General features: G+C 49.9%; 3 protein-coding genes across 3 annotated transcripts; 2 read left to right on the top strand and 1 right to left on the bottom strand.

Annotated features, from left to right (window-relative positions):
* The first annotated feature begins 4132 nt into the window (after positions 1–4132).
* FIS1 (fission, mitochondrial 1) lies at positions 4133–8553 on the top strand. The gene is made up of 5 exons (XM_049903338.1): positions 4133–4269; positions 5348–5480; positions 7225–7301; positions 7766–7871; positions 8197–8553. The coding sequence occupies exons 1-5, from the start codon at positions 4225–4227 to the stop codon at positions 8292–8294; spliced, it is 459 nt and encodes a 152-aa protein (XP_049759295.1). The 5' UTR covers positions 4133–4224; the 3' UTR covers positions 8295–8553.
* A 95-nt stretch (positions 8554–8648) lies between these two features.
* Positions 8649–15849, top strand: CLDN15 (claudin 15). The gene is made up of 7 exons (XM_049903336.1): positions 8649–9473; positions 9619–9829; positions 10433–10870; positions 13661–13825; positions 14904–14985; positions 15110–15226; positions 15380–15849. The coding sequence occupies exons 3-7, from the start codon at positions 10654–10656 to the stop codon at positions 15510–15512; spliced, it is 714 nt and encodes a 237-aa protein (XP_049759293.1). The 5' UTR covers positions 8649–9473; positions 9619–9829; positions 10433–10653; the 3' UTR covers positions 15513–15849.
* A 104-nt stretch (positions 15850–15953) lies between these two features.
* On the bottom strand, positions 15954–26682 carry ZNHIT1 (zinc finger HIT-type containing 1). The gene is made up of 5 exons (XM_049903337.1): positions 26606–26682; positions 21583–21753; positions 21051–21130; positions 20754–20923; positions 15954–20656 (listed from the first exon to the last, which is right to left on the bottom strand). Exons 1-5 carry the CDS (start codon positions 26625–26627, stop codon positions 20635–20637), a joined length of 465 nt encoding a protein of 154 aa, XP_049759294.1. The 5' UTR covers positions 26628–26682; the 3' UTR covers positions 15954–20634.
* Positions 26683–26808: the final 126 nt, after the last annotated feature.

Genomic DNA, 26808 nt, shown 5'->3' with positions numbered 1-26808 from the left:
AGGAGCTACATCTGTTGTCCTCCAAGAAAAAAAAAAAAAAAAAAAAGACCATCCCTAGAGTAGCTCAGAGATCAGCAGAACTGTTGGAAGGAGCACATGGAGCAGAGCCTTCTCAGTTTCAAAGGGTAGAGCCACAGCCTCCGTGGTTTCGAAGAGCCAGATTTTCGCCAGCTCTGTTCCAGACTGTGTCTTTAAGGTGTGTCAGTGAGATGGGCCATTGCCCAAAGCTGAGGGGGCAGGGGTGCCATGCCCAAGGGACAGAAGAATCTGCTGGGGCTGAGGGGGTGGGGTTGTCACTCAGATGGACTAGAAGAACAGCCACCCAAAGCCGAGGGAGCAGTGGGCCTGGAAGGTGGAGCTGAAACCCAGGGCCAAGGAGCCTACACCCAGAATCCAGAGGACGTGGCCAACACCAGAATCTGGAGGGCAGGGCCATTGCCTATATGGTCTCAGAGAACAGAGGATTATTTTCAAGACTTGAGAGCTAATGTAACTTGTTCTGCTGGGTTTTGGACTCACTTGGTGCCTGTTATCACTTCCTTCCCTCCAATTTCTCCTATTTGTAATGGAAATGTCTCCCTTGTGTCTGTTCTACCATTGTTCTTTGGATACAGATTACTCGTAGTCTAGATTTTACAAGTTCACAGATGGAGAGGAACTTTGCCCTAGGAAGGAATATGCCTCAAGTCTCACCTGTGTTTGATTTAGATGATTCAGAAGTTGAGATTTGGACTTGAAGTTGATTTAAGACTTTGGGAATGATGTGATGGGGTGAATGTGTTTTGCATGTGGCAAGGACATGAATTTGGGGGAGCCAAAGGATGGAATGTTATGGATTGAATTGTGTCCCCCCAAAATATGTGTTGTAAATCCTAACCTCTATGCCTCTGGTTGGAAACCCTGGTGGCATAGTGGTTAAGTGCTATGGCTGCTAACCAAAGGGTTGGCAGTTCAAATCCGCCAGGCGCTCCTTGGAAACTCTATGGGGCAGTTCTACTCTGTCCTATAGGGTCGCTATGAGTCGGAATCGACTCGATAGCACTGGGTTTGATTTTTGGTTTTTATGCCTCTGGTTATAAACCTGTTTGGGAATACGTTGTCTTTGTTATGTTAATAAGGCAGGATTAACGTAAGGTGTATCTTGAGTCAGTCTCTTTTGAGATATAAAAGAGATTAAATGCAAGCTAGCAAGCAGAGATGGGGCGAGAGGGAAGCCAAGCATATGAAGATCACCCAGGAATAGAAACTCCGAAGAGACAAGGACCTTCCTCCAGAGCCGACAGAGAGAGAAAGCCTTCCCCTAGAGCTAGTGCCCTGAATTCAGACTTTCAACCTCCTAACCTGTGAGAAAATAAATTTCTGTTTTTTCAAAGCCATCCACCTGTGGTATTTCTGTTATAACAGCATTAGAGAATGAAGACAGCACCCTAGTGCAGAGCAGAAGGACCCAGCAACTCCACTTCTATTCTACAACCTTGAAGAACTAGAAGGTCAAGTCTCAGTCTCCTCATGGGCCAAATAGAGCTAATAATACACCTTCCTGGGTGTGATTTGTGGCCACATGTCACATGTGAGCATTCCTTCGTGTGGGAAAAAATAAGCTTTATAAAAAAAAATTTTTTTTTTTTTAATAAAGCTTATTTTTAAGCTATCTCTAAAAGAGCAGAATGGAGTCTCTGGCTCCCTGCAGATTTTATTACCATGCCCAAACCAAAACCTGTGTGTGGTCACAGAAACAAGCATGAGCAAAGAAAGAATGTGCAGATTACAGTTTATATTCTGAATATGTAGGACTGGCAACATTTTCCCTTTCAACAGGGGACCTCACCTAGTCTGGGGTGCCAGAGAATGCCTTCCCAAAGCAAGAGCCTTTGAGCTGAGAGCTCAAGAATGAGTAGGTCACTAGGTTAATCAGGGCAAAAACCTATGTGTCATCCTAGTCTCCTCTTCTGCACACCCAATCCCATCAGCAAATCCTGCCATCCCCACCTTCTGAACATATATCCCGAACCTCTTCACCTCCACCACCGCTGTAACCCGGGTCGCCACCATTTCTCACCTCGGCCACCACAGCAGTCTTCTAACCAGCTATTGCTGTCACTCTTGCCCTTTGGCCTTTTCTCCACACAGCAGCCAGAGGGATCTTTTCACTCCCTTTCTTAAAACCTGCCAATGCCTTCCTATCACGTGTAAAATTAAATCCATATTCCCCCTATGGTGTCTGCTCCTGGCTACCTCTCTGTTCTTATTTTCTGTCACTCTTTCCTTTGCTCTGGTGGTGCAGTGGTTAAGAGCTCAGCTGCTAACCAAAAGGTCAGCAGTTCGAATCCACCAGCCACTCCTTGGAAATGCTATGGGGCAGTTCTACTCTGTCCTATAGGGTCGCTGTGATTCGGCATCGACTCGGTGGCAACAGGTTTTCCTTTGCTCACTTCACTCTGGTCACATTGGCTTCCTGGCTGGGCCTCAGACAACACTTGCACACTCCCTCCTCAGGGCTTCTGCGGTTGCTGCTCCATCTGCCTGCTCTTCCCTCATTCACTTAGTCGAAGACTCTGCTCAAGTATCACCTCCGTAGAGAGGGTTTCTCTGTGCACCCCTTCTAAAATATTATCCTCTGCTTTCTCAATTTCTTTTCCTTTCTTTGTTTTCATACCACTTTCTATATCTGACACTGGGTATTTATTTATCAACTCATTTATTTTTTCTGTCTTCTCCACTAAAATGTAAGCTCCTAAGGGTAAGAATTTTATTTCATTTAGTACCGATCCCCTAGTGCTAAAATAGTGGCTGGCACGTAGGTGCTCAATAAGTATTTGTTGAATGAATTAAACGAGTGAATGAATGAATGCATCAAATAATGAAAAGGGAAGGGGACAGGTGTTCTAGGTAGATGGGGACTGCATTACAGAGGCCACTGGAATGTGGAGTTTCAGAAAGACCTGTAGGGCTAGAGAACAGACTGGGAGGGTTAGTGATAGAGAGATGAGGTGCAAGGCCCAAACCATACAGAAGTTTGTAGGCAGCATTACAAGATTTTGACCTTTGTACTGAGGGCAAGAAGAAGGCATTAAAGGGTTTCAGGTAAGTTGAAAATTGTGTTTGGTTCATAAAAAACAAAACCAAACCCACTGCCATCAAGTCAATTCTGACTCTTGTGGAAGAAGGCCTATATGTTACAGAGTAGGGCGGCTCCATAGGGTTTTCTTGGCTGTAATCTTTATGGAAGCAAATTGCCAGGCCTTTCTTCTATGGCACCACTGGGTGAATTTTAACTGCCGACCTTTCAGTTAGTAGCTGAGAGCAAACTGTTTGCCCCACCCAGGAACCTTTCCCATTGACTACTGGATGAGTCAGCAGAGGCCTTGGAAAAATCACGTACCCTCCAGGGTCCTAGATTCTCGTGGGGAGGGAGAGTTAGACTGGTTCCTAAAATAATGTGATCTCTGCATGGCTTTCCACCCTCCTCTTTCCTCTGTACCAAGCCCAGGGCAAGCCACCAAGATATAGCTCTCGCCACTGTCCCCTACTATTGTGTTTGCTTAATTCCGTGTTTACATAACAAGTATTTATCGAGTGTCCTGGGCCCTGTGCTAATACCTGAGATGCAAAGACGAACAAGATACAGTCTCTGCCCTCACGGCACTTACATTCTGATGTGTACTAGTGGGTCAAGGTAAAAAGAATTTGAAAATCACTAACCACCGTGTCCCATTACTGCACAGGACACTGATGCCAGAGGAGTCAAGAGCATTTCCCCTCCCCACCCTTTGGTCCTCGCTGCCTGGGACCCCATATGGCAGGTCTTCCCCTTTGCATACACCCAGAAGATGCTTTACTTAAATAGTATTTGAAAGATGGATCCGTTCTGTAAGTAATGGAGCAAAACCTTTTCTTTAAATACCCATTAGCATCCCCTATTATTAAGGAGTAAACCCTGGTGGCATAGTGATTAAGAGCTATGTCTGCTACCCAAAAGGTCGGCCAGCCGGTGAAGACAGCACCCACATTGCGCTTTACTGCCTTCTCCCCCCGCCCAGGTGCCCACCGCGCCGGGCGGAAAGGATGGGGCGGGTTTGGCGTCAGCCACCAGAGGTGATTGGCTCTGAGTAGGGGAGGGGCCCGCATCCGCCCGGCGCCGGAAGTGGCTCTCCGCCCTTGTCAGTGGGCCATGGATACTGGCGCTGTAGTGTCTGTGGTGTGAGGCTGGCTGGGGCGGCGGCCATGGAGGCCGTGCTGAACGAGCTGGTGTCTGTGGACGACCTGCTGGTGAGGCCTGGCCCCGAGGGAGGGAAAGGGAAGATTCGGACAGGCGGGTCCTGAGGAGAATCGGCTAGGGGCCAAACCCCCTTCCCAACATCAGCTTTGCCCAGGGAGTCCGAACTACAGCTCCCGGCAGCCTCTGCAGCGACCAGGTCTTGCCCAAAGGTTCCGCTTTGCCCCAGAGGCTAATGGGAGTTGTGGTTTCTTGAACCACTACACCTAGACTGAGGGCCTGGAGTCTGGCTTGTAAAGACCGACGGGGTCTGGGTTTCTGCAGGAGTTGGGAGCACAGGGTGCGGATGCCTGTTCTTGAGTGCTCCTTCAGTGGCAGAGTAAGACGGCAACCACCATAAAATTTCACATATTACTGAGTCCGGCACGGTGTTAAGTGTGTTGCATACGATAATATCTCAGTCTTTGTTGCTCTAGTAAGTAGGCACTATTCCTGTTCCCATTTTACAGATAAGAAAAGGTCCTGGCCTGGCAGGGTGGAGCAATGAAGAAAGCAGTCTCAGGCGAGGGACTGCGTGAACTGTTGTCGAGCAGTTGACAGCTTGTTTATTGTTCACCCACACAGGGTCAGCTGTTCGGAAAGCGGTGCTTGGAGCTGCCACTAGGTGGCATCTCCCCTCGGTACCATGGAGGGAGGGGAAGAGAGGGAACAGCTGTCCAAAGAGTCAGCCCGAGGGCTGAATGTCTGAGTCCCAGGGACGGAGATAGCAGAACTTGGGGTACCAGGTGCCAGGGCTCGCCAGGGAAATAAGGCAGAGACGGGAAGTGAAGTGTAGCTGGGAAATGGACGCCTAGGTCCAGGTGGAGAATGGTCTCCTTTCATTTTTTTTTTTTTTGTACTTTAAGTGAAAGTTTACAAATCAAGTCAGTCTCTCATAAAAAAAACACTCTCCTTGCTATGTACTCCTAGCTGCTCTCCCGCAAATGAGACAGCACACTCCTCCTCTCCACCCTGTATTCCCCATGTCCATCAACCAGCTCCTGTCCCCCTCTGCCTTCTCATCTCACCTCCAGACAGGAGCTGGCCACTCTCCCTTCATTTCTAAATGATTCCTCTCCTCTCCTGTGCCAGAAGTTTGAAAGGAAATTTCAGTCTGAGAAGGCAGCAGGCGCAGTTTCCAAGAGCACGCAGTTTGAATACGCCTGGTGCCTGGTGCGAAGCAAGTACAACGATGACATCCGTAAAGGCATTGCACTGCTTGAGGGTAAGATGTTAAGGCTGCCCAAGACTTCTCCCCTTTCCAACTGCCATTGGGGCCTATCCTTCCCTATTGCCATTGGCCTCATTCACCCCCTCTGTGTCAAGTGCTGGGATCCTTTCTCAGCATGGGACCCTACAGTGATTTTCAAACACATTCTCCACAGCAAAGGGCTATACTTAGCCTGACTTCTACCAGTGTACTTTTGGCTTATCACCACTCCCATCATTATTTTGTCAAGCAGAGCCATAAGACTTTTATGGCCTGGTAGTCTAACAACAGCGGTAGTCTACTTTGCCTCAGAAAGTGACTTATCTGAGGTCACACAGCTAATGAATTAATGGCAGAATTGGGACTTGAAGCACCTGTCTTGTGAATCTCAGCCCTGTGTTCTTTGCCCTCTACTGTACTGCCTGTTTGGCAGCTATTGCTGAGAACTTTTTGTGGGGGTATCATTGAAGAGGTACAGAAGACTGTCCTAAAAAAAAAAAAAAAATGTGGGTAGATGATGCTTTTTTGACTGGAATCTTATCTGCCATTGATTTAAGAATGGGTCATCGTTTTTAAGAGGCCATAATACTCAACCTTTAAATTTCTCTGTAGCCGCCCTTCTCCTGGTAATCACTTGTAAGCAGACAATCAGTGTACTAGCAAAGGAAACTTACTGTAAATCTATAAAAATAAGAATCTTTTTTAATGTAAATATTACAATTACCTATTTTGCCAATTCAGACTTTTCAGGTTTACTTAACAGCAGGGTACAGCTGTAAAAGAAGCACAGAGGACATTGTCAGTCTAGTTGAGACAGAACAGGCACTTGGGAAGGTTTACAACACAAAACTAGTTAGCGACAAGGTCTAGTGCATGGAGTACAACTGAATACATAAGCCTCTGGGAAGCTGCTGGATTAAGAAAGCCCGAGAGTCGGGTGGGTTCATTCGGAGAAGGTTAATTGAAGGTGAGTTTTGAATTGATTTTAAAAAGGGGGAGGGAGGATGAACCCCTGGAACTATTGCCCTGAGACAATCTTTAAACCTTAAACCAAAAACATCCCCTGAAATCTTCTTAAAACCAAACAGTCGTTTAGCTTAACTACTATAGAGCGTCTGCCCTGAGCATTGTGCTCTTTCAAGATCTATCTATATGCGATTAAACTGACAACAGCAACTCGAAAGATTAGACAGGAAACTTAGGGGGCAGTGACTTTATGTTAATAGAGGAGGAACAACTCAGAAAAGAAGAGTAAAAATGGTTACACAACTCAAAGAATGTAATCAATGTCACTGAGCTGTACATGTTGAAATTGTAGACCATGTATGTTCTACTGTGTATATCCCCAGCAGCAACAACAAAAATAAATTGTATTTTTAAAAAGGGGGAGAAGTACAAACTGATTTTTAACACTACTCTGGACAGCAAACAACTATAGATAAAAATACACAGCAGATGCCACAACTGAGGAGAGGTGGCTTTTGGCTTCTCTAGTGCCTTGGTTTCCCTTAAGTCCACTTGGATAAGCCGGGTGTCGTATTGATACCAAGGGTGTTTAGCACCAGTGGTATGTTGGGGCAGCCTCAGTTCATGCTCCCCTGGGGCTCTGACTGGGAGGCTGAGAGTGACCAGAGCTGAAATGAAGGCTCAGGCAATGGCTTTCCCAGGACCATATAGGGATTCAGGAGGGGTCTCTGGGACAGAAGTACTAGGACAAGAGAGATGCCATTTTTACCATTTTCCCCTTCCTCTGCCTCAGAGCTACTACCCAAAGGGAGCAAAGAGGAGCAACGGGATTATGTCTTCTACCTGGCTGTGGGGAACTACCGACTCAAGGTAAGGCAGAAAAGGCTCCTTCTCCCTACTCTGCCCTACTTGGGTAGGCCACAATACCCTCTTATTTCCCTCCTCCAGGGTAGAACCCCTAGACATCGGGAAGGCTAAAGAAGGCCAGTAGGCAGGGAGTGGTGTCAGGTACAGAGGTGCAGGTGTCATCAGATTAAAACCCTGAGGGAGATGAGAGAGAAGATCGAGGTGCTGAGGGTGTGGGGAACAAGTGACGTCAGGATCCGGGTACAGCCCAGGCCTTGGGTTGTTATCTCCCGCAGCTTATCACCCCCACACAGCCCACACAGTTGGGGTTGTTTGTGGACTCTACTCCATTGGGTGGGGCTGGAGTGAGGGAAGGACTGGCCATAGAGGGAGGACCCCTCAGGGCAAGAGAGGGGAAGCCCCCTCTGATGGGCAGGAGGAGTGACAGAATACTGAGGTGTAAATGTGTGTGTCTTCCCTGAGTATAGGAATATGAAAAGGCCCTAAAGTATGTGCGAGGGCTGCTGCAGACAGAGCCCCAGAACACCCAGGCCAAGGAGCTGGAACATCTCATTGACAAGGCCATGAAGAAAGGTGAAAGCCTTCCTCTCTGCCCTTCTCCCTCCATCTTCCTCTACTCTTTAACCCCTTTGTTCCTCACCCCCAGGTCCTTCTAAACTCTTTATGTTCAGACCTCCTCCCTCCCCCATGTCTAGGTCCTTCTGGCCTCTTTAAATGATCCCCCTCCTCAAAACCCCCCCATCCCTCACCAGAAGCTTTCTATCTCCAATCCTTGGAGTCCCTCACCCCATGACTCAAGGTAGGGAGGCCCATCTTCTGCTAGGGAGAAGATGATTGCAAGTGTCCCTGAGGGCTGGGACTGGGCTCCTGACACCGTCTCCTTTTTCCTTTACCCCAGATGGACTGGTGGGCATGGCTATTGTTGGAGGCATGGCCCTGGGTGTGGCAGGACTAGCCGGACTCATCGGACTTGCCGTATCCAAGTCCAAATCCTGAACGCAGCCGCACCTCTTCTGCCCAGGAGATACAGCCTGGCCCAGGCTCACAGGAGACGAAGAAGCCTACCGAGTTTGGGGGCTAGGCGTGAAGGACACTCAAAAAGGGCCCCATCCTCACTGTCCTTTCTCTGTTCTTCTCCTGCACCCCTGTCACTCTCCTCTATGGCCTTCAGTCTCATCTCCCCTGAAACCTGCCCTTTAGCCCCCAGTCATGTACTTTGGGATGAGTGTAAATAAAATTGGGCTTTGGCTTGGGAGCCTTACTGTCTGTATCGAGCGATGGGCAGGTTCCATTAGGCACTGAGGGTGGAGGGGATCACGCGTGGGTCTTTCCTGCTATGTGCTTTTCTACCCTCTGGGCCTGGGGTTGGGTTCTCCTTTGTCCACCAAACTGTCCAGGCCCCACACCCTTCCTTCCTCCCCCTCCTCCCAGGCCACGTCCTTGAATTGGTAGGCAGCACAGGGATGTGGCCTCTGCACAGCCCCGGAATCGTGGGAGCGAGCAGACTGGAAGAGGACGGGGCACAGCTGAGGGGCAAGCTGAGATTTATGCATCCTGTATCCTCTGGTCCACTCGGCTGCCTCTCGGCATGTGGAGTTTTCCACCCCAGAGGCCTGCCCCCTTGGTTTCCTCCAAACCCGCCACCCCTTGACTTCCTGCATCCTCCCTCCTCCTCTTACCATATCCTTCTCAGGGGAAGGGGGAGTCACTGCTGGGAGGAGGGAAGCTGCCAACATGGAGTGAGCAGGAGTCTCAGGAGAGGTTAGGGACTCAGGATACCCCAGTTCTGGCCTCCAGGGTGGAAGCAGGACCCAGTCCCCACCCAAGCTGCTTTGCCCTACACCCCCTCGTGCCAGGCTCAGCGTGGGCCTGTTTTGCTTCACTACATACCTCTTGTTCCACAGCGCAAACCAGCCCAGATGGAGGATGTGGGGAGTGAGGGAAGCACTGGGCTCCTCTTGGAGCCCGGAGGAGCCTGACACCAGGAAGGGGAGAGTGGGGAGTTACGCGTCAGCCAGCGCTCCTCTGGCTCAGTGACATCCAGTGACTGGGGTTAGGATCAGCCTTTCAGAGACTGAGCCCTGGCTCCACTTGTAAGAAGAGACCTGCAGCTGTCCTGGTTCTGGCCTTGGGCAGCTCCTGGAGCAGGAAATAAAACCAATTATACCAGGACAGGTGCTCAGCCCTGGCTCGGGTGGGGACTTAGAGATTTCTAATCCATCATAATTAATAGAGCTGGTGACAGCTCCTGATAACTCTGAGCTTGTTAGAAAGATTAGCTACAGGATCATGGCCTGGGCCTGTGCTTTATCCCCGTCAGAGCCATGGCAGCAGTATCAGGCTCCTTGCCGAGAGTCAAAGATCCACCCATGTGGGAGGAAAATGAGAGCTCAGGAAGTATGGAGGAAAGCAATCCCTGGTGGCCTCCCGCCAGGCCTGTGGCACCAGACCCAGGACGGTCTCAAGGATCAAGCAGCTCATACATCTGGGAGCTTTGATCTCTGGTCATGATTCTTGTGACAACCTATGAGGTAGGTAGTAGTATCTCTAGTTTACAGAAGCAGAAACAAGCTCAAAGGGGCTAAAAACCTAGGCCCGAGTCACTTGGTCAATGAAGGAGTCTAGTTTGAGTCCAGGTTGGTTAGACTCCAGAGCTATTTATTGGTTTCTCTCGCTACCTGTCCCTTGTTCAGCCTCGCTCTTCCTTGAAGACGCAGATGTCCCGACCCCTAGAGCTTTGAGTTTCTTGAATAGTTCTGTTCTCCACATCGGAGGGAATGGCTTTGCTCCCCACTCCATCTCCACTGAAGGGTGCAGTTTGGGGAGATCCTGGGGGAGGGAGGAGTGTTTTCTGTCTCTTTTCTCTCTCCTGTCTCTCATTCACCTTCTCTCTTCTTGTCCCTCTTATTCCACTCTCTGGCCCCCAAAGAAAGTTAAGTCAGAGACAGAAGCTTCCCCTTGGCTCAAAATGCCTCTCATGGGGGCCCCTCCTTGGCTGTATCCGTTAGTCACTCCCCAGTAAGTCCTCTCCCCCCACCCCTGTGGGGCGGGGAGCCTGAGGCAGCTCAGAGGCTGGGGGGAGGGGATGGACTTTTGGCCCGTTTAGTTTATTCCCTCCATCTCCTCATCAACAGCTGCTGCGTGTGCTTGTGGCTCATTCTTCTGATCTGTTGGGAAGCAGAGCCCCAGAGAAGAGGGAGAGAGAACACAGGAGACAGGACCTGCCCTGCCGCCTCCTCTTCCTCCCCAGCCTGCCTTAGCCAAAGCCCCTTCAAGTTCCCCTGGCTTTCAGCCCCTCCCCTTCTCTGGGGCCCCAGCCCCAGCCCCAGGTGCCCCTCAGGGCCCTCCCTCCACCATGTCGATGGCTGTGGAGACCTTTGGCTTCTTCATGGCAGCCCTGGGGCTGCTGATGCTGGGGGTGACTCTGTCAAACAGCTACTGGCGAGTGTCCACCGTGCACGGGAACGTCATCACCACCAACACCATCTTCGAGAACCTATGGCAGAGCTGTGCTACTGACTCCCTTGGAGTCTCCAACTGCTGGGACTTCCCGTCCATGCTGGCCCTCTCTGGTACAGGGTTGAGAGCTTCGGGAAGCAAAGGGAGGCGGGAGGTTGGAGGGAGAGATCCCAGGGGAGGGTGGACGCTGCTGATGGTCAGGCCTTGGATGGCCATAGGTCCAGATGTACACAGCTCAGATAACTGCCTCGGGGCCTGGGAACGCTCAGGCAGCCCCCACTGGGAAGAGCAGTGGAGACCTTGTCACACACGGCCCCCTGCCCTAATGTGGCTCTGCTGGCTTCTTCTGCCTTGGGCAAGTCATAAAACAAGCTGCATTTTGCCTATCTGTAAAGTTAAGAAAATAATAGTACCGGCCCAGAGTGTTTGTGAGAATTATGTATGAGCTAAAACCTGCAAAATGTTGGCATGACGTTAGTATATAGCTGCACGCAAAAATTTTAGCATTTTATTTTTGGATGGGATAACTGGGGTTAAAGGGTGAGAAGAGGGCCCCATCTCGGATTCTTGGGGGTTGATACACCTGCAGTCTTGGAAACCTGGCTGGGTTTCCACTGGCTGGGACGTTGGTCTGTCTCATGGTGGGTTCTAAAGGGCCCTTTTAAGTCCTGGGTCCAGGGAGAGAGTCTTCTTGCTGGTCTGAAAGCCCGGTGTAGGGAGGAGTTGTGTGTGTATCCTGTGTTTGGAGCTCTCAGGGCAGTGTATTTTTCAAGGCTCTCAGAGGACTAGAGCCTATAGCTCTTGACCCAGAGCAGTTCTCTCTGATGGCTACGGCATCCTCCTGCTCCCTGCTTGCCTCATGTGACTGACCCTCCCCATCCCTTCCCCAGGGGAATGTACCTTCTGTCTGCTCCATGCTAGAGACCAAGAGGAGATGGCCATGAACACTGTGTGTGCCCAATCCCCAGCCCCCTCACTAGGTCCTCCAGGAGCTTTCTTGCTCTTCCAGGCACCATATTGTAGGTGCCGGTTTGGTGAGAGAGAGAAACTGAGGTTTGGAGCAGGGCTTCACGAGTTCTCTCCCAGAGAATTAGGGGGTCTGGGTGGGCCTCCTGTGCCCCCACTAATGTCAGAATCTATGGAGGCACCTGTAGCCATAGTAAAAAAAAAAACTGCCCCCTAAATCAGGGTCCTCATACTTTCACCCTTTTCTTCAGTACTTACTAAGTGCAAGGCAAATGTCCAAAAAAAAAAAGACCTGTATAAAGTTGAATGTGATCTGGACCAGAAGCCCGAAGTGCTGGGTGGCCCAAAGAAACACTGAGGTGACCAGCTCAGCAACCTCAGCCATCCCCACCTCCCCTACCCCCCAGCCACACCATGGGCTCAGGAGGCCATCTCTAGTGTGAGGGGACTTTGCTGTGAGCCCATCCACCCAAGAGAGGCCCCACTTGGAATTCCTGCCCTTGGCCCAAAAGAGGACATGGTATACATGGAAGACGTGGAGGTTCAAGAGCGTGCTTGTGGGGAAGAGCAGAGAATGCAGCTAGCCATCACTGGTGTCATCTGGGTTCTGCGCGTTGTACTAGATACTTCCAAATACATTATTTAACATTTATAGCAACCCTACTGTTGGGGGGAAGTTGGAAAACCTTTGCAAGGTTGAGCAACTTGCCCAGAGTCACAGAGGTGGTAGACAAGGGGCTGGAGTTCAGGCTTGGTTGTGTCTGAATCCAGAGCCCAGTGCTGGCCCTGAGAGGGTGCCTGATTTCACTTAATCAGCTCCTAACTGGGCACCCCCATCCCCAGCCACTCAGTCCATGCTCTTACAGAGATGATCTTCAATGATCCTCTCTCCTTTGGCTGCCAAAGCTACTTGGGGATCCAGAGTTGGTCTCTGCCCCTGGTGGAGGTAGGTAGGGGGCAAAAGTGGGAACTCCAGAGGAAGTAGCTGGAAGTGAGAAAGCACTCCCAGAGAACTTTGTCCCTCCTCCCTGCCCCCAACCCCTGGCCATTCCACATCCTCCTGGCAAGGGACCAGCCTTTCCCCTTCAACCACTGATGGCACTGCCCCACCCAAGAAAGGGGTGCAAGGTCCTTGGGAGCGCTTGGCAGCTGTCAAGGACAGAGGATGGGAGGGGTCAAAAGGGAGCCAGTGGTTCCCTTCAGCTTTAAGAAAGGGGAAACTGAGGCACTGAAAGAATTTGAGCTAGACTGACCTGGATCGGTCCTGGGCCCAGGTAGCCCACCTTCCAGATTAAAAATGTCCTCTATCCTCTCATAGGCCACTGCTGCCCCCTCCTGGTTACTCCAGGAAGAAACCCAGTTCAATGTGTCCAGCATTGTGCTGGGGACTAAGTGGACATGGAGAGGAACCAGGTGGGAGGAGGGTGCTTGGGCGCAGTTTCTATGATACACAAGAGAACATGGCATGTGGTCTCATAGAGCACTAGTTCTCAATATTTCAACATCTGAAAACATTTTCATTGTCACAGCTGGTAAGGGTGGTTGCTACTGGCACCTAGTGGGTAAGGAGCCAGAGACGCTGCTCGACATTCTATATTGAACAGGTTAGCCCCCACAACAAAGAACTACCCAGCCCGAAATGTCAGGAGTGCCAAGGTTGAACGACCCTTTAATAAAGGTATAAGCAAAGTGTACCAGGTCTGGGGGGGAAGGTGGGAGGTGTGTGAGGGCAAGGAGCTTCTGGGAAGGAAGGAGGTGTGACTCCTCGGAGCCTGAGAGGCTGGATGGATCCTGAAGGGGAAGGAGAGGACTTGAGAACTTTTAGGGAAAAGAAACTGAGACCTGAGGAGAGGCTGTAGGGCTGGTCCTGTCACGGAGGGAGAAGAGATAGACGGAGGCTGGGTCAGGGGACTGACGGCTGTGCCCCACCTCCCCAGGGTACATCCAGGCCTGCCGGGCACTCATGATCACTGCCATCGTCCTGAGCTTCCTGGGCCTCTTCCTGGGCATAGTGGGGCTGCGCTGCACCAACATTGGGAGTATGGTGCTCTCCAGGAAAGCCAAGCTGGCGGCCACCGCAGGGGCCCTGGACATACTGGCTGGTAACTGGGGGGAGGGTGCTGGGTGGAGCCTGGGCATGCAGTGGGAGCTGGGAGTCACCCTTGGCAGCAGATTCTGGGCTCTCTGTCTTCACCTCCAGCTCTCCATTCCTGGGGAAAACTGGCGCTTGCCTCACCAGCCCCTTTGCCTTGACACCAGCCCTCCCATTCTCAGCTCTTCCCCCTCTTTCTCCCCATCCCACCTTCACCCATAAACACCAAATCCCTGGGCTACAAGTCAGTCCATCAGTTCCTACTATGAGCCAGGTGTGGGAGAGACCTCAAAAAAGAGAGTCAGTCCCTGCCCTCCAGAATTTACGGTCTGGCTGGAAGACCAAAGATAGAATGGGCGCACATACACATGCACGCACGTTGTACACAGTAACAATACCTTACAACGGGCCACCACTTTTTCAGTTGGTGTTCTGTACACATCATCTCACAGTAAGCCTGTGAGATATGGTGGGAAGGTATGGTCCCGTTTTCCAGATGTGGAAACAGGCTCAAGTAGGGCAGGTGTCTTACTGAAAGACCGCCAGTAAGCAGTAAGGCTAGGCCTACAGCCCAGGGGTTTGTCTGGTGGCAGCCACTTACTGAACTCAGTGGCAAAGAACTGTTACAGACTGAAGGCTCTGGGAGCCAAAGGAAAAGGAAGTTGGGATAGGGAAGGCTGGTCAGGGAAGACTTCTTGGAGCAGATGCTCCTTCAAGGATGGGCAGGAATTGAATGGGGCAGATTCCAAGTCAGGAAACTATGATCAAGACTAGCGCAGAACGAGTAAGGCAGGTCTGGGCCAAAGAAGGGGTAAGAGGCAGGATGAGGCGCAGAGGGGTGGGAGATGAGACCAGAAAGGAGGGCTGGAGTTGGGGACCTCAGAGTTGCATTGAGAAGTTTATGGTTGGCCCTAGGAGATAGGAAGGTTTATAAAGTAGGAAGAAGAAAATAAAGGGATTCAATGACATTGCTGCTCTTGATGCCCACATCCTACTCTCTGGGCTGTCCCCTGCCTGCCCCCTCCCAAGTTCCCTTCCGCTGCGGGCGCCGGAGGCAGACACTAGTGCTGTCTTCCCACTTCCCCTAGGTCTCTGCGGGATGGTGGCCATCTCTTGGTACGCCTCCAACATCACCCGGGACTTCTTTGACCCCTTGTATGTTGGAACCAAGTGAGTGTGGAACCCTACCCTTGGGCCAGTGGGTGGGCCTTGGCCCTGTTCCCCCAGCTACTGCCTCCCCTGGCACCTCATCTCCCACTGTCTCCCCGTCCCCTCGTGTCATCTTCCTTCCCAGGTATGAGCTGGGCCCTGCCCTCTACCTGGGCTGGAGCGCTTCCCTGCTCTGCATCCTGGGCGGCATCTGCCTCTGCTCACACTGTTGCTGCCCTCCTGACGATGAGCCCGACACCAGGTTAGGAAAGGGCAAACTGTGAGCGGGGGGCGCGAGTGGCAAAGGTGGAATGGTAGGGGGCGGGGGAGGGGCAGGGAATGGTGGGGGTGGGGGGGGTGGCCAGGCCAGGCAGGGCCACAGACTTGCCTCTGACCCGGCCCCACTCCCGGACAGGGCCCGGCTACCCTACAAGGCTCCCCAGACCAAGATGCAGTCCATCAGCCCCACTGCCCACCTGCCCCGGGCGGCCTCCAATGAAGACAGCTGCAACAGCTTTAGCCAATACGGGAAAAACGCTTACGTGTAGGAGGCCTGGTCTGTGGACCCCATTTCCCTTCCCACTGCCCCCAGCGGAGAGCGGGATTCTCAGGACCCCTGGGTCCCAGGCCTCCACCCATTCTCCCTGAGATAGCTTCAGTGACCAACCACACTCCAGACTCTACCTGTGACCCAGGGACTGCCCCAAGCTCTGACTTTGTCTGAGCACTGCTCGGCACCCTTAAGCCGAGAAGCTTTCTCCTGAGAACTCACATGGACTCCTGAGGCTGGACCCCCCTTTATCTACTGAGTCTGGGCTCTGGGCATCCGGGAGTGTCTGTTTTCCATATAAATACCTGCCAAAGTAAATAAATTTATACTGTGAATTGTTCAGGGGCTGAGCATATCATAAAGCAGCTGGCCAAGTAGAGGGTGCTATCTTAGTTAGATAGTGCTCCTATAACAGAAATACCACAAGTGGATAGGTTTAACAAACAAATTTATTCTTTCACAGTCTAGAAGGCTAGAGATCCGAATTCAGGGTGCCAGCTCCAGGGGAAGGTTTTCTCTGTCAGCTCTTGGGGAAGGTCCTTATCATCAATAGTCCCCAGCCAAGGAGCTTCTCAGCACAGGGACCCCAGGTCCAAAGGACATGCTCTGCTCCTGGCACTACTTTCTTGGTGGTATGAAGTCCTTCTGTCTCTCTTCTCACTTTTCTCTTTTATATCTCAAAAGAGATTGACTCAAGATACAACCTAATCATGTAGGTTGAGTCCTGCCTCATTAACATAACTGCCTCTAATCCTGCCTCATTAACATTATAAACCAAACCAAACCTGTTGCCCGCAGAGTTAATTCCAACTCATAGTGACCCTACAGGCAGAGAGGAGAACTGCCCCACAGAGTTTCCAAGGAGGGGCTGCTGGATTCAAACTGTTGACCTTTTGGTTAGCAGCCAAGCTCTTAACCACTGTGCCACCAGGGCTCCATTAACATCATAGAAGTAGGATTTACAACACATAGGAAAATCACATCAGATGACAAAATTATAGACAATCACACAGTACTGGGAATCATGGCCTAGCCAAGTTGACACACATTTTTTGGGGGACACAATTCAATCCATAACAGGGGAAGGGCACCAAGGGTCATCTCAGAGTGACTCCAGACTGTCACCCTCTCCAATGCCTTTGGGTTATCTCATCCAGCAAGAAAGGCAGGGTCATAAGTGATTTCAAGAGTGTGGCACATAACTACTGACAGTCATAAAGGGAAGAGGTGGTGTCTTAGGCTCGGCTCTCTAGAAAAGCAAAACCAGTAAAGCGCACATAAATATATATAAAAAAAAAAAAAAAATTGAGAGAGATTTGTATCAAGGACATGGCTCACATGGTTGTAGAGGCTGGAATGTCCCGAGTCCGTGGGTCAGGATAGAGATGTCTCCTGATTCATGTAGCCACATGATGAACCCAAGATCAGCAGGTCAGAGAGCAGGGCTCTTGCTCACAGGCTGCAAAGACCGACGAATCCCAAGATCAGCAGGCAAGACCTCAGGTAAGCTGCTAACTCAAGTCCAGAGAATGGGAGGTCAGACGAGCAGGAGCCAGTTGCAGGATCTAGAACCAGCAAAAGCCCACGAGCCCTGCCAGAATGTCCACTTATATTTGATGCAGGCCACAAGCCCAAGCAAACTCCCTTTCAACTGATCCTGTCATGGAGGATCACAGCAGATCCTACTCACAGCAGATCCTGTCATGGAGGTGATCACATTATATCAGACCTCATCATGGAAGTGATCACCACATCATACGGCTGCCAAACCACTGAGAATCATGGCCCAGCCAAGTTGACACACAACCTTAAGCCTCACAGGTGGAAAGTGGCAGCTCTAGGAAACTGAAAATAGCAGGGCAGCCCCTCTGGTCAGCTCGAGATCTCCAGTCACTGCTTTCACTCTCGCCCTGTTTTCTCACAGCTATACCAAGATATGGATGGTCTCAAGCAGTTTCATAACCTGGGCCTGAAAGTGGGTATCAGGAATTGACAAGCCCTTTGAAATTCCATTTCAAATTAACTGGGTCAAGTGCAGGTGTCTGTATGGAGAAGGCCCAATGACTCCCACCAGATTCTGAATGAGAGCCATAGTCTGAAAAGGCTCTTGAGGGTCTGTGTTCACAGAGGTGGGATCAGTGGTGTGTATGTGGTTTGCTGGCATCCAGCTCACATATGGTACTGGGTTATGGGCAGACTTGACACAGGCCTGGTGGGTACACAGCATGACTGGATCTCTATGAAACTGGAAAATGAGGCCACTAGAAAGAAGCCTGGCATCAAATGGAGGAAGAAGGGAAGAGGGCCCTATCCTAGTACCTAGCCTCTGCATCAGGAAGTGTAGCGATGAGTCGCTTGCTATGCCACAGGGCTCTGCCCTCGGCGCCTCCCCTTCCTCTTTAATCTCATCCTTTCCTGTACTGCCTCTCTCCTGGGATGTAGGAAACTCCCACGTCTACATTCTAACTGGACCCCAAGCTTCAGAAGTACATCCACCCCCTGTACGGTTACACCAGGCGGGGCTCAGGCACATCAAAGCCATTGCTTTCCCAACATGCTGGAGTTCCTGTCATTCCCGTCAACAGCTTTGAAACCTCTCCGTCATTTCTGGCTTCTCCCTCCACCTCACCTCCACCACCTCCTCTGCTCAGTTGCCAAATCCTATGGCCCTTCCTCTAGGGTGTTTCACATCTATCTGCTTCTCTCCCTTCTCTGCTGCTGGCCCTGGGTCTGGCCCTCATCCTTTCTTGCCTAGACCCGTTACAGGAACACCCTCATTGAGTTGCTCAGCCTGTCTTTTTAATCCCTTCCATATTCCTCTTCCAGAGGATTAATCCTATTCTGGCTGCTCTCCACTGCCTCAGAAAAAAAAGTCCAGGATAATTAAGACTTGACAAACTGCCTGGTCCTAGCCCACCTTTCTATCCATACAAACCATGCTCCCCCAGCAAACTGGACTACTCCCAAGGCCCCAGACACACATTCACACCACGGCTTCCTGCTGTGCGCCACCCAGGAACACTAGTGCTTTCCAAGCTGCTCCCCACATAAAGGGTTCCATGGCCAATTAAGTCTGGAGAAATCTGTATATCCTACCCCCTTCCACTCTGCTTTCATGAAGTTTGAGATGTCCCAGTGGTCAAAGGCAGTCACATGGCCAAGGTCAGAGCCAATATGGAAGACACTACACAGGAACTCGGACACTGGGATGCATATTTTCTTGGGGGCCCCTCGTGTAACTGTACAATTACTGGGCCATGTGACGTCCTCTGTCAGAACATGAGTGGATTTCTCTCTCAAAGAGGACACAGACACCTTTACCAGTGTCTTACAATTCTCAAAGGCCGTGAAAGCCTGACATGTGCCCCTTACCATGAAGGAAGACAAAAGCCGATTACAACTACTGATGCCATCCTGCTGTCTAAGAAGCCGTCCCAAGATTCAATGGCATATGACAGCTATTTTACTACACTCACAGATTCTGTAGGTCAGGAATTCAGATAGGGCACACCAGAGATGGCTTATTTCTCATCTGTGATGTTTGGGCAAGCTCAAATGGCTGAGGTGACTCAATGGCTGGGGGCTGGAATCATCTGGAGGCATCTTCACTCACATGACTGAAGCCTGGGCTGGGATGACCTGACAGCTTGGCTTAGCTGGAGCTGTCAACAGGAACACCTACATATGGCCTCTCCACATAGCCTGGGCTTCCGCACAGTATTGTGGCTTCAGGATAGTTAGATCTCTTACCTGGTACCTCAGAGATCCAAGAGCAAGTGTCCTAGCAGCAAGGCAGAGGCTGCACAGGCCTTCTATGACCCAGCCTCGAATGATACATAGTATCGCTTCTGCCATTCTTTACTAGTTGAAGCAGTCAGTGTTCTAAGAAAGGGAACAAAGACCTCACCTTTTGATGGAAAGACAGACAAAGAACTTACAGCCATTTTTTAAAACCACCACACACAGATCACCTCTAAACCCTGTCCTTATCACCACTGAACATGAAGCTGTTACCAACACCACTTGCCCAACCCTGTATCTTCAGAGAAAGAGGAAGCTGTTCCTCAGGAAAACACTGCAAACATTTGCACCAACCCCCAAGAAAGTCCCCAAAATGGAGAGAAGAGTCTAAGAAAGGGCCTGACTGACTTTTCTGGGTCTCATTAACATCTTAAGGTCATTTGTTCAACAAATACTTACTAAAACCTGCTTTGCTATGTGCTCAACATGCTTAATACAGCAACTGCAAGGAGCTTACAGCATATTGAGAGACAAAACGTGGGTGTAGAAGCTTTATTACCACACAAGAGTTACACAGCATCCAAGGCCACCAAGAACAGGAGTCTCTGTACCAGGAATTCCCCCATGGATCCCAGACACTTCTTGTTTGCTGTGCTGCTGCTAATTTCACACACAGCAGTCCTTGATAACAGGGGCTTCCTCAGGACAAGTCCTCTCTCAGACTGGTGGCACCAAGGACAAGGGCCCAATCTCTCCCATTCGATGAAGTACCAGACGATGAAGACAGGACTGCCTCCTTCTGCAGTACCATTCTGCACCCTTCTTCCCTAACCCTCACTCCACTTCCCTATTGCCCAGTACTGGAACCTAGCTGTACTTGCAAGATACTCACAGGAACTAGAGAAACAAAAGGCAAAACCAAAAGACCAAAATTAGTAGCTGAAAAAAAAAAGACATAAAGAAGAAGCCAAGAAAGGTAGAGATATGGGAGTGGCAGGAAAATGGGACAAAACCTTTCATGGTCAAGGACACGGGGCAAGTGAGAGATGAGGGCCAGACAACTGGAGAAACGAATGACAGGTAGGAGGAAAAGAGACAGCAGTGAGGTGACTCATCACCCTCACCCCAAAATACCACTGATGCAACAGGCAGGCTCCTCGTCGCATTAGACCTGTTATTACTACAGCACGCTGAGGGCTCAGCCCACTTCCCTGCCAAACAGTCCCTGGGAATAAGACTGATCTCCCCTGGTAGGTAAGACACAAGGTTTGCTGGGGGAGTAAACGGCTCCTCTCTCAGTCCAGGCGGATCCCCTTTCCTTTTGGCGATGCCCTCTCCAAGACCAGGGCGAGAGCCTTCCTCTCCAGGAACACCTAGGCTTACACAGTCCACTTCAGGCACCTGCAGAGAGAGAGGAAGCCCAGGATAAGGGGAGAGGCCTGCTGAGCTGTGTGGGTAAGAGGGAGTGGGTATGACCCGAATAAGGCTCCAAGCTCACCTGGTCTCCTGGTGGGTACCCAGACAGCGTACCGTGCAATACCGGGCGCCACAGCTGACACAGGTGTATGGGGAAGGGAAGCCGCAGACGGCACAGAAGGGGCGCTGGGGCCGGGATGGGGGTCCTGCACAGGCTGTCAGGTAGTTAGGGCCCTCGGCCACACTCAGGTTCTGCATAGACAAGAAGGGCAGGCTCCGTGACTCCTCCTCCCACCCATGTAGTAACCATCCGTGGGGTACAGGGACCCCCAGGCTCATCCCTGCCTGGAGAAGCCCTCCCAGGCAGCTCTTTTCTCACCTGCTCCTCCAAAAGCGCCTGAAAGTTTTTTCGGAAGCGCAGTTTAAAATGATCACCTCGAGTTTTCTTTTTTTTCTTTCCTAGGGGTCAAGAGCAATTAGTTGCTTGCCATTTGCCAAGACACATACCATTCTTTTCTGTCTCATTGCCCTGATACCCACTTATCCTGTGTTCTGTCTGCCTCCCTCTACCAGCCTTTCCCCTCTACCCCCCACTTCTCAAATCCCAGCCTAACTCTGTCTTCATAATCCCCAGATTTAAAGCTTTATGTGGGAGCTAGAAAGGGTCTCAGAACTTATCAACTCCAGCTTCTCTATTCTACATACAGGAGAGGAAGAAGAAGTACAGAAGGGGTAGCAGTTGGCTCACAGTCAGAGGGGCCGGTCACTGGCAGAGCCAAAAGGGCTGCTGGATCATCTGCGCCCCAGCCTGATGTTCTTGCCACAACGCTGACCTTGACAGACTCTTCCCCCTTCCTTTCAGCCTCGGCTCCCTCTCCCCAAAGCCTCTTTCCTCCTCCTACCCGCCTCACCAGTCTCTGTGTCATCATCAAACTGAGGCAGCCTCTTGCCGAGCTGGGGGAGTCCTGCGTGGGGATCGTCCTGGAAGTTGTCATTCTCCAATGCCTCAAGCTGCCTGTTGATGCGGCGCTGCCGAGCCGCCCTGTCCAGCACCCGCCGCTGTCCGGGGTCCTGGGAGCGAACTGGATGGTGCAGGGCAAGAAGAATTGAGTCAGGGGCAGAGCGAGGGGCAAACAGAAGAGGGAAGCTGGGGCCGCCTTGGCTCTGGGCAGTGAGTGGAAGATGTCAGGGGCAGGGAGCCACAGTGCTCTGGTACCATCCAGATCACCAAGCCTTGGCCCTACTTCTCTGTTCTGGCTTTGCTTCCTTCCCAGCTAAGACTACTATTTCAGCCACTCATGCCCTAGCCTTTTCTCCCAATCCCAGAGCCAGCCAATGAAATGCTTCCATGAGACCTCTCAATGCTGGCAGAAATAACATAACCATACCAATGGAGGACACTATACATTTGGGGTTTCCAGGCTCAAGTGGAACCTTAATACACTTGGTCTCTACATTGAGCAGTCTCAGTTCCTACCACAAAGGATACAGGGGCCACCCACATGTAATGACGCTCATCTTTCAGCCCACCCTGAGACAGAAGTGCATGGGTACCTGCCTTCTCCCCATTCCAGGTGGACACAGTCCCCTCGTCCCACTGCTCAACCCAGCCCTACACCCCCAGAGTCCCCTCCCTCTTGCACTTTCTACCCCCCTCTTCAATTGGTATTTTCCCTTCAACAGGAAACCTGCTAAACTCGTGTGTCTACCCAACTTTACAGCCACTCTGTTTGAAAGAGTGCTCCCTGTGATGTTTCATCTCCTCACCTCCCATCCACTTCTCAACCCCCAACAACCCAACTCCCACCTGACCATTCAGTGGAAACCGCTCACACTCAGGACACTGGTAACCTACTGCCAAGTCCTGTGTGCATTTTTTAAACCCTCCTTTCACTTGAGCTCTCTGCACCCCGAGACTTTGCTGACTGCCTCCCTTGGATTGAAACATTCCCCTCCTTTGCTTCCATGACATGACTCCAGGTTCTCCTCACTCTCTGGGTAGGCTTCCCAGTCTCCCATCTTAGCTGCCCTCCTTGCCTTTAAGCAGAGGATATGCTGGGAGAGGGGAATTTTTAATCCAAACACTGGGCTCTAACTATCACCCACATGCAAATGACTCCAAAATTGATGCTCCCAATTCAGAACCCTCTCCTAAGCTCCAGAACTGGCTGTTCAACTGGCTGCAGGGAATCATCTACTGGCCCCACTGACATGGCAACTGAAAATTAAAAATCTACCCATCAAGTCTGCTTCTCATCCCTGAGCTTCTCTCTAAGTAAATGGATCCATCTATAAAGACGTCCAAACCAGAAACCAGGAGGCCTTTCAAACTTCTTTTTTCATTGCCACATTCGCTGTTCACCAACTTCCAATAATGCTACACATAAGTTCTCTTTATTCATTAAACAAGTGTTTACTGAGGCATGCCTGTAACCATAATAATAGTAGCAGCAGAGTCCGCAGCTGCTACTTTCATGTGCCGGGCACTATACTAAACCCTTAGAATACATTAAATCATTTAATTCTCCCAACTACCCTATGAGACAGGTATCATTATCATCCTCAAGTTACTGAAGTTCACAGGTGAAGAAGCTTGCCCAAAGGCCACAGCTAGCAAGTGGCTGGGTCAGAATTCAAACCCAGAACTGTCCAGATCACCACACCGGACTGCCTCCCGAGTGCCTGGCAGTGAGCTAGGTTCTGGGAATATAGCAAGAGCTTAAAAAAAAAAAAAAAAACAGTCTAGGGGGGTACGAATGGTTAAACAAACAAGCACAGTCCAGCAGAGGATATGCTGGGAGAGAGGAATTACAAAGTACTATATAGCACAGCTCTACTTTGTCCTGTAAGGTCGCTATGAGTCCAAACTGACTCGATGGCAACAGGTTTTATACAGCACATCAAAGGAGCACCTCTCCTGGCCTTGGGAGGGTCAAGAAAGATTTCCCAGAGAAAAGTAAGTCTAGGCTGAAGCCTGCCTGATGAGGAGAAGCTAGCCTGAATTGGGGAGAAGAGAGGGCACCTCAGGCCTGGATGGGAGACTGTGGTGCTTCAATAAACTGAAACAAGTTCAGTATGGCTGGTATGTAGAGTGTGTGTCGGGGGGACAGGGCAGGCAGACCATTAAGAGATTTACTTTTAAGAATCTGAAGGAGTTTGGATTTGGGGGTTTTATGGGGAGGGTGATAGAGACCCACTGATTGGGTTAACTAGAAAATCAATATGGCAGCAGCGTTCAGGTCTTCATCTTTTATCTAGACTACTCGATAGCTTCCTAAACTGGCCTTACAGCCTCTAGACCTGTGCTGTACAATAAGGTAGCCACTAGTCACATGTGGTCATTTACATTTAAATTTAGGTTAAAAGTAAGTCAAATTTAAAATTCAGTTCATCAGTCATACTAGCCACATCTCAAGTCAATAGTCACATGTACCAGATTGGACAGGGGAGATTAAGAACATTTCTATCATCCCAGAAATTTCTACAGGACAACACTGCTCTGATCTTTCCAGTCTATCCTCCACACTGAAGCCAGAACTGCCTTTCTAAAAGATAAATTTTTAAATCGGTCACTCCCCTGTACTAAAAGCCTTTGATGGCTACTGACTGCCCTATGCACAGAGTTCAAACTCTTTGGCAGTTTCTATAATGCCTTTCTAAATGCAGCCTTTCCCCAGCCCCTTGACTTCTTGCTTTTTCTCTGCAAGCTCTAAATTGTGAATGTAGCTTCCTAAGCAACTTGCTTTTCCTTGTTTCCCTACTTTGCACATGCGGTTCCTGCTGCCAGGAGTCCCCACACACCTCCACTGAGCGAAACCGTAACTGGGTCTTCAAGATTTAATTCAAAATAGAAGTGACACAACAGACAAGTGCACACCTATGTTCACTGCAGCATTATTCACAATAACAAAAAGATGGAAACAACTGAAGTGCCCATCAAGGGATGAATAGATAAGTAAGATGTGGTACAGACATACAGTGGAATACTACTCAGGGACAAAGAAAAATGAGTTCCCAAAACATCTTGGAAAATGGATGAATCTGGAGGACACTGTGTCGAGTGAAATAAGTCAATCACAAAAAAACAAATATTGTATGTTCTTGCTTATGTGAAATGACATGAACAGATAAATACACAGAAATTAATAATCATTAGTGGTGACCAAGGGTGGAGGCAGAAGGAGGCGGAATCACTCTCTCGATATGAGACGCTTATTTTTGTTGTTGGGAAAGGTAACACTGGATGAGGGTGAAGTGTACACATATTGACGAAGGTAAACAATGTCACTAAAATGCACATTAAGAAAAAAGGTCCTGTCGGTAATTGCTAAACCAAAAACCAAATCTGTTGCTGTCTACTTGATTCTGACTCATAGCAACCCTACGGAACAGAGTAGAACTGCCCCATATGGTTTTCAAGGAGAGACTGGTGGATTCGAACTGCTGACCTTTTGGGTAGCAGCTGAGCTCTTCATCACTGCACCACCAGGGCTCCGGTAATTGCTATGCCATATGTAATTCTGAAACAACAACCAAAAAATATGTGTATGAGTAGGTAGGTATATATGTGTATAGGCACGTATATGTAAGTGTATACGTGTATATACGGATGTGCGCATTATGTATATGTACACGCATGTATGTGATCATATGTATATATATTCATATACATGGTAAAGCACATATAAGGCACAGATACAAATGCTTCTTAGACGTAATCAAACACCTTGCAGGACTGGATTTCTAGGTTTGAAGGATTAGGACCACAATGTCATGGAAGATCTCAATCAATTGGCATAATACAGTTCATAAAGTTATGTTCTATATCCTAGTTTGGTGAGTATCGTCTGGGGTCTTAAAGCTTGCCAGCAGCCATCAAAGATACAACTATGGGTCTCTACTTTTCTGGAGCAAAAGACAAAGAAGGAAATCAAAGACTCAAAGAAGAAACAAATCTACAGTACAAATAGTCTACAGGAACCATAGCCTCACCTACCCTGAGACCAGAAGAACTAGATGGTGCCCGGTTACCACTACTGATCTTCTCATCAGGGCCACAACAGATGGACCCTGCTAGAATGAGAGAAAAATGTGGAACGGAACCTCGAATAACTCTAAAAAAAATAAAAATAAAAAAACCCGACTTACTGGACTGGTTGAGAATGGGAGACTCCTCAAGACTACTGCTCTGAGATACTCTTCAAACGTGGAGCAGAAACTAACCCCTGAGGTCACCTCGAAACGAAGCTAAGCAACAGATCGGCTCAGGAAATAATGAGTATCAGCCATAAGTACTGTGCTCCTTTAAAAAATCTATATGAGACCAAACGGTCAACAATTGCTTTAAAACAAAGACGAGAATGTAACGGGGCAGGCAAACTAGATTAATGAAAACGGAACAACCCGAAGAAAGGAAATAATGAAAATGTTCAGCCTTTGTGAAGATAAGGTAACCAATGCCACTGAACGATTTGTGTAGAAATTGTTGAATGGGAACCTAAATTGCTGTGTAAACCTTCACCGAAAAAGTATTAAAAAAAAAAAAAAAAGATTGAATTCAAGCCTTTCTTTCCCGCCAACGCCTCCCGGCCCTCTCCGTGCCAGAGGCTGGGTTGCATGCCGCTCCTCCCTGCATTCAGGCACTGTGCTTCCCTCTGCAATAGCACGTATCACTCTGAAACGCAAAGGGAGATCTGCCCGTTTGTCTCCCTCCTAGAAAGCCAGTTCCTGGATGACAGGGATTGTTTTCCTCTCCCCAGCCCAGCGCCCGGCTTGGAGCAGGTATCAATAGGACGGAACGGTTTGGGGCTGTCCCGACGACAGGACCCGAGGGCCGGGAAGTGATTTGGGATGAACAACTGGGTGAGAAAATCCTAAACCAGATTCCAATTTCGGAGGGATAGGTGGGGGGCGAACCGCCGGGGGCTCACCTACCCGAAGTCTTCTTCTCCACCATTTCCACAACCCAGCTGACGGAAGAGCCTGCCGCGCATGCGTGCTAAGCCACCGGCTTTGGTAGGGGCACCTTCACTTCCGGCGGCGTGTGTTTCGGCACGTGACCAGAATAACTGCGGAACTTTGCCTCACTACGTGGTGTTCCCTTGGAGACAAGAAAGCTTTCCGCCATATTTCATAGG

The sequence above is a fragment of the Elephas maximus genome, chromosome 12 (assembly GCF_024166365.1).
Source record: "Elephas maximus indicus isolate mEleMax1 chromosome 12, mEleMax1 primary haplotype, whole genome shotgun sequence".
Lineage (NCBI taxonomy): Eukaryota > Metazoa > Chordata > Mammalia > Proboscidea > Elephantidae > Elephas > Elephas maximus.
Note: the sequence above shows the minus strand (reverse complement) of the source record. Positions and strands in the feature narration are given on the sequence as shown.

Coding starts and splice junctions, on each gene's coding strand:
- FIS1 (XM_049903338.1), top strand. CDS start 4,225: ATGGAGGCCGTGCTGAACGAGCTGGTGTCTGTGGACGACCTGCTG. Junction 5,481..7,224: donor AGGCATTGCACTGCTTGAGG/GTAAGATGTTAA, acceptor CCTCTGCCTCAG/AGCTACTACCCAAAGGGAGC. Junction 7,872..8,196: donor TGACAAGGCCATGAAGAAAG/GTGAAAGCCTTC, acceptor CCTTTACCCCAG/ATGGACTGGTGGGCATGGCT.
- CLDN15 (XM_049903336.1), top strand. CDS start 10,654: ATGTCGATGGCTGTGGAGACCTTTGGCTTCTTCATGGCAGCCCTGGGG. Junction 14,986..15,109: donor CCCTTGTATGTTGGAACCAA/GTGAGTGTGGAA, acceptor CTTCCTTCCCAG/GTATGAGCTGGGCCCTGCCC. Junction 15,227..15,379: donor GACGATGAGCCCGACACCAG/GTTAGGAAAGGG, acceptor ACTCCCGGACAG/GGCCCGGCTACCCTACAAGG.
- ZNHIT1 (XM_049903337.1), bottom strand. CDS start 26,627: ATGGTGGAGAAGAAGACTTCGG. Junction 20,924..21,050: donor AGGCGCTTTTGGAGGAGCAG/GTGAGAAAAGAG, acceptor TTGTCTATGCAG/AACCTGAGTGTGGCCGAGGG. Junction 20,657..20,753: donor GGTACCCACCAGGAGACCAG/GTGAGCTTGGAG, acceptor CTCTCTCTGCAG/GTGCCTGAAGTGGACTGTGT.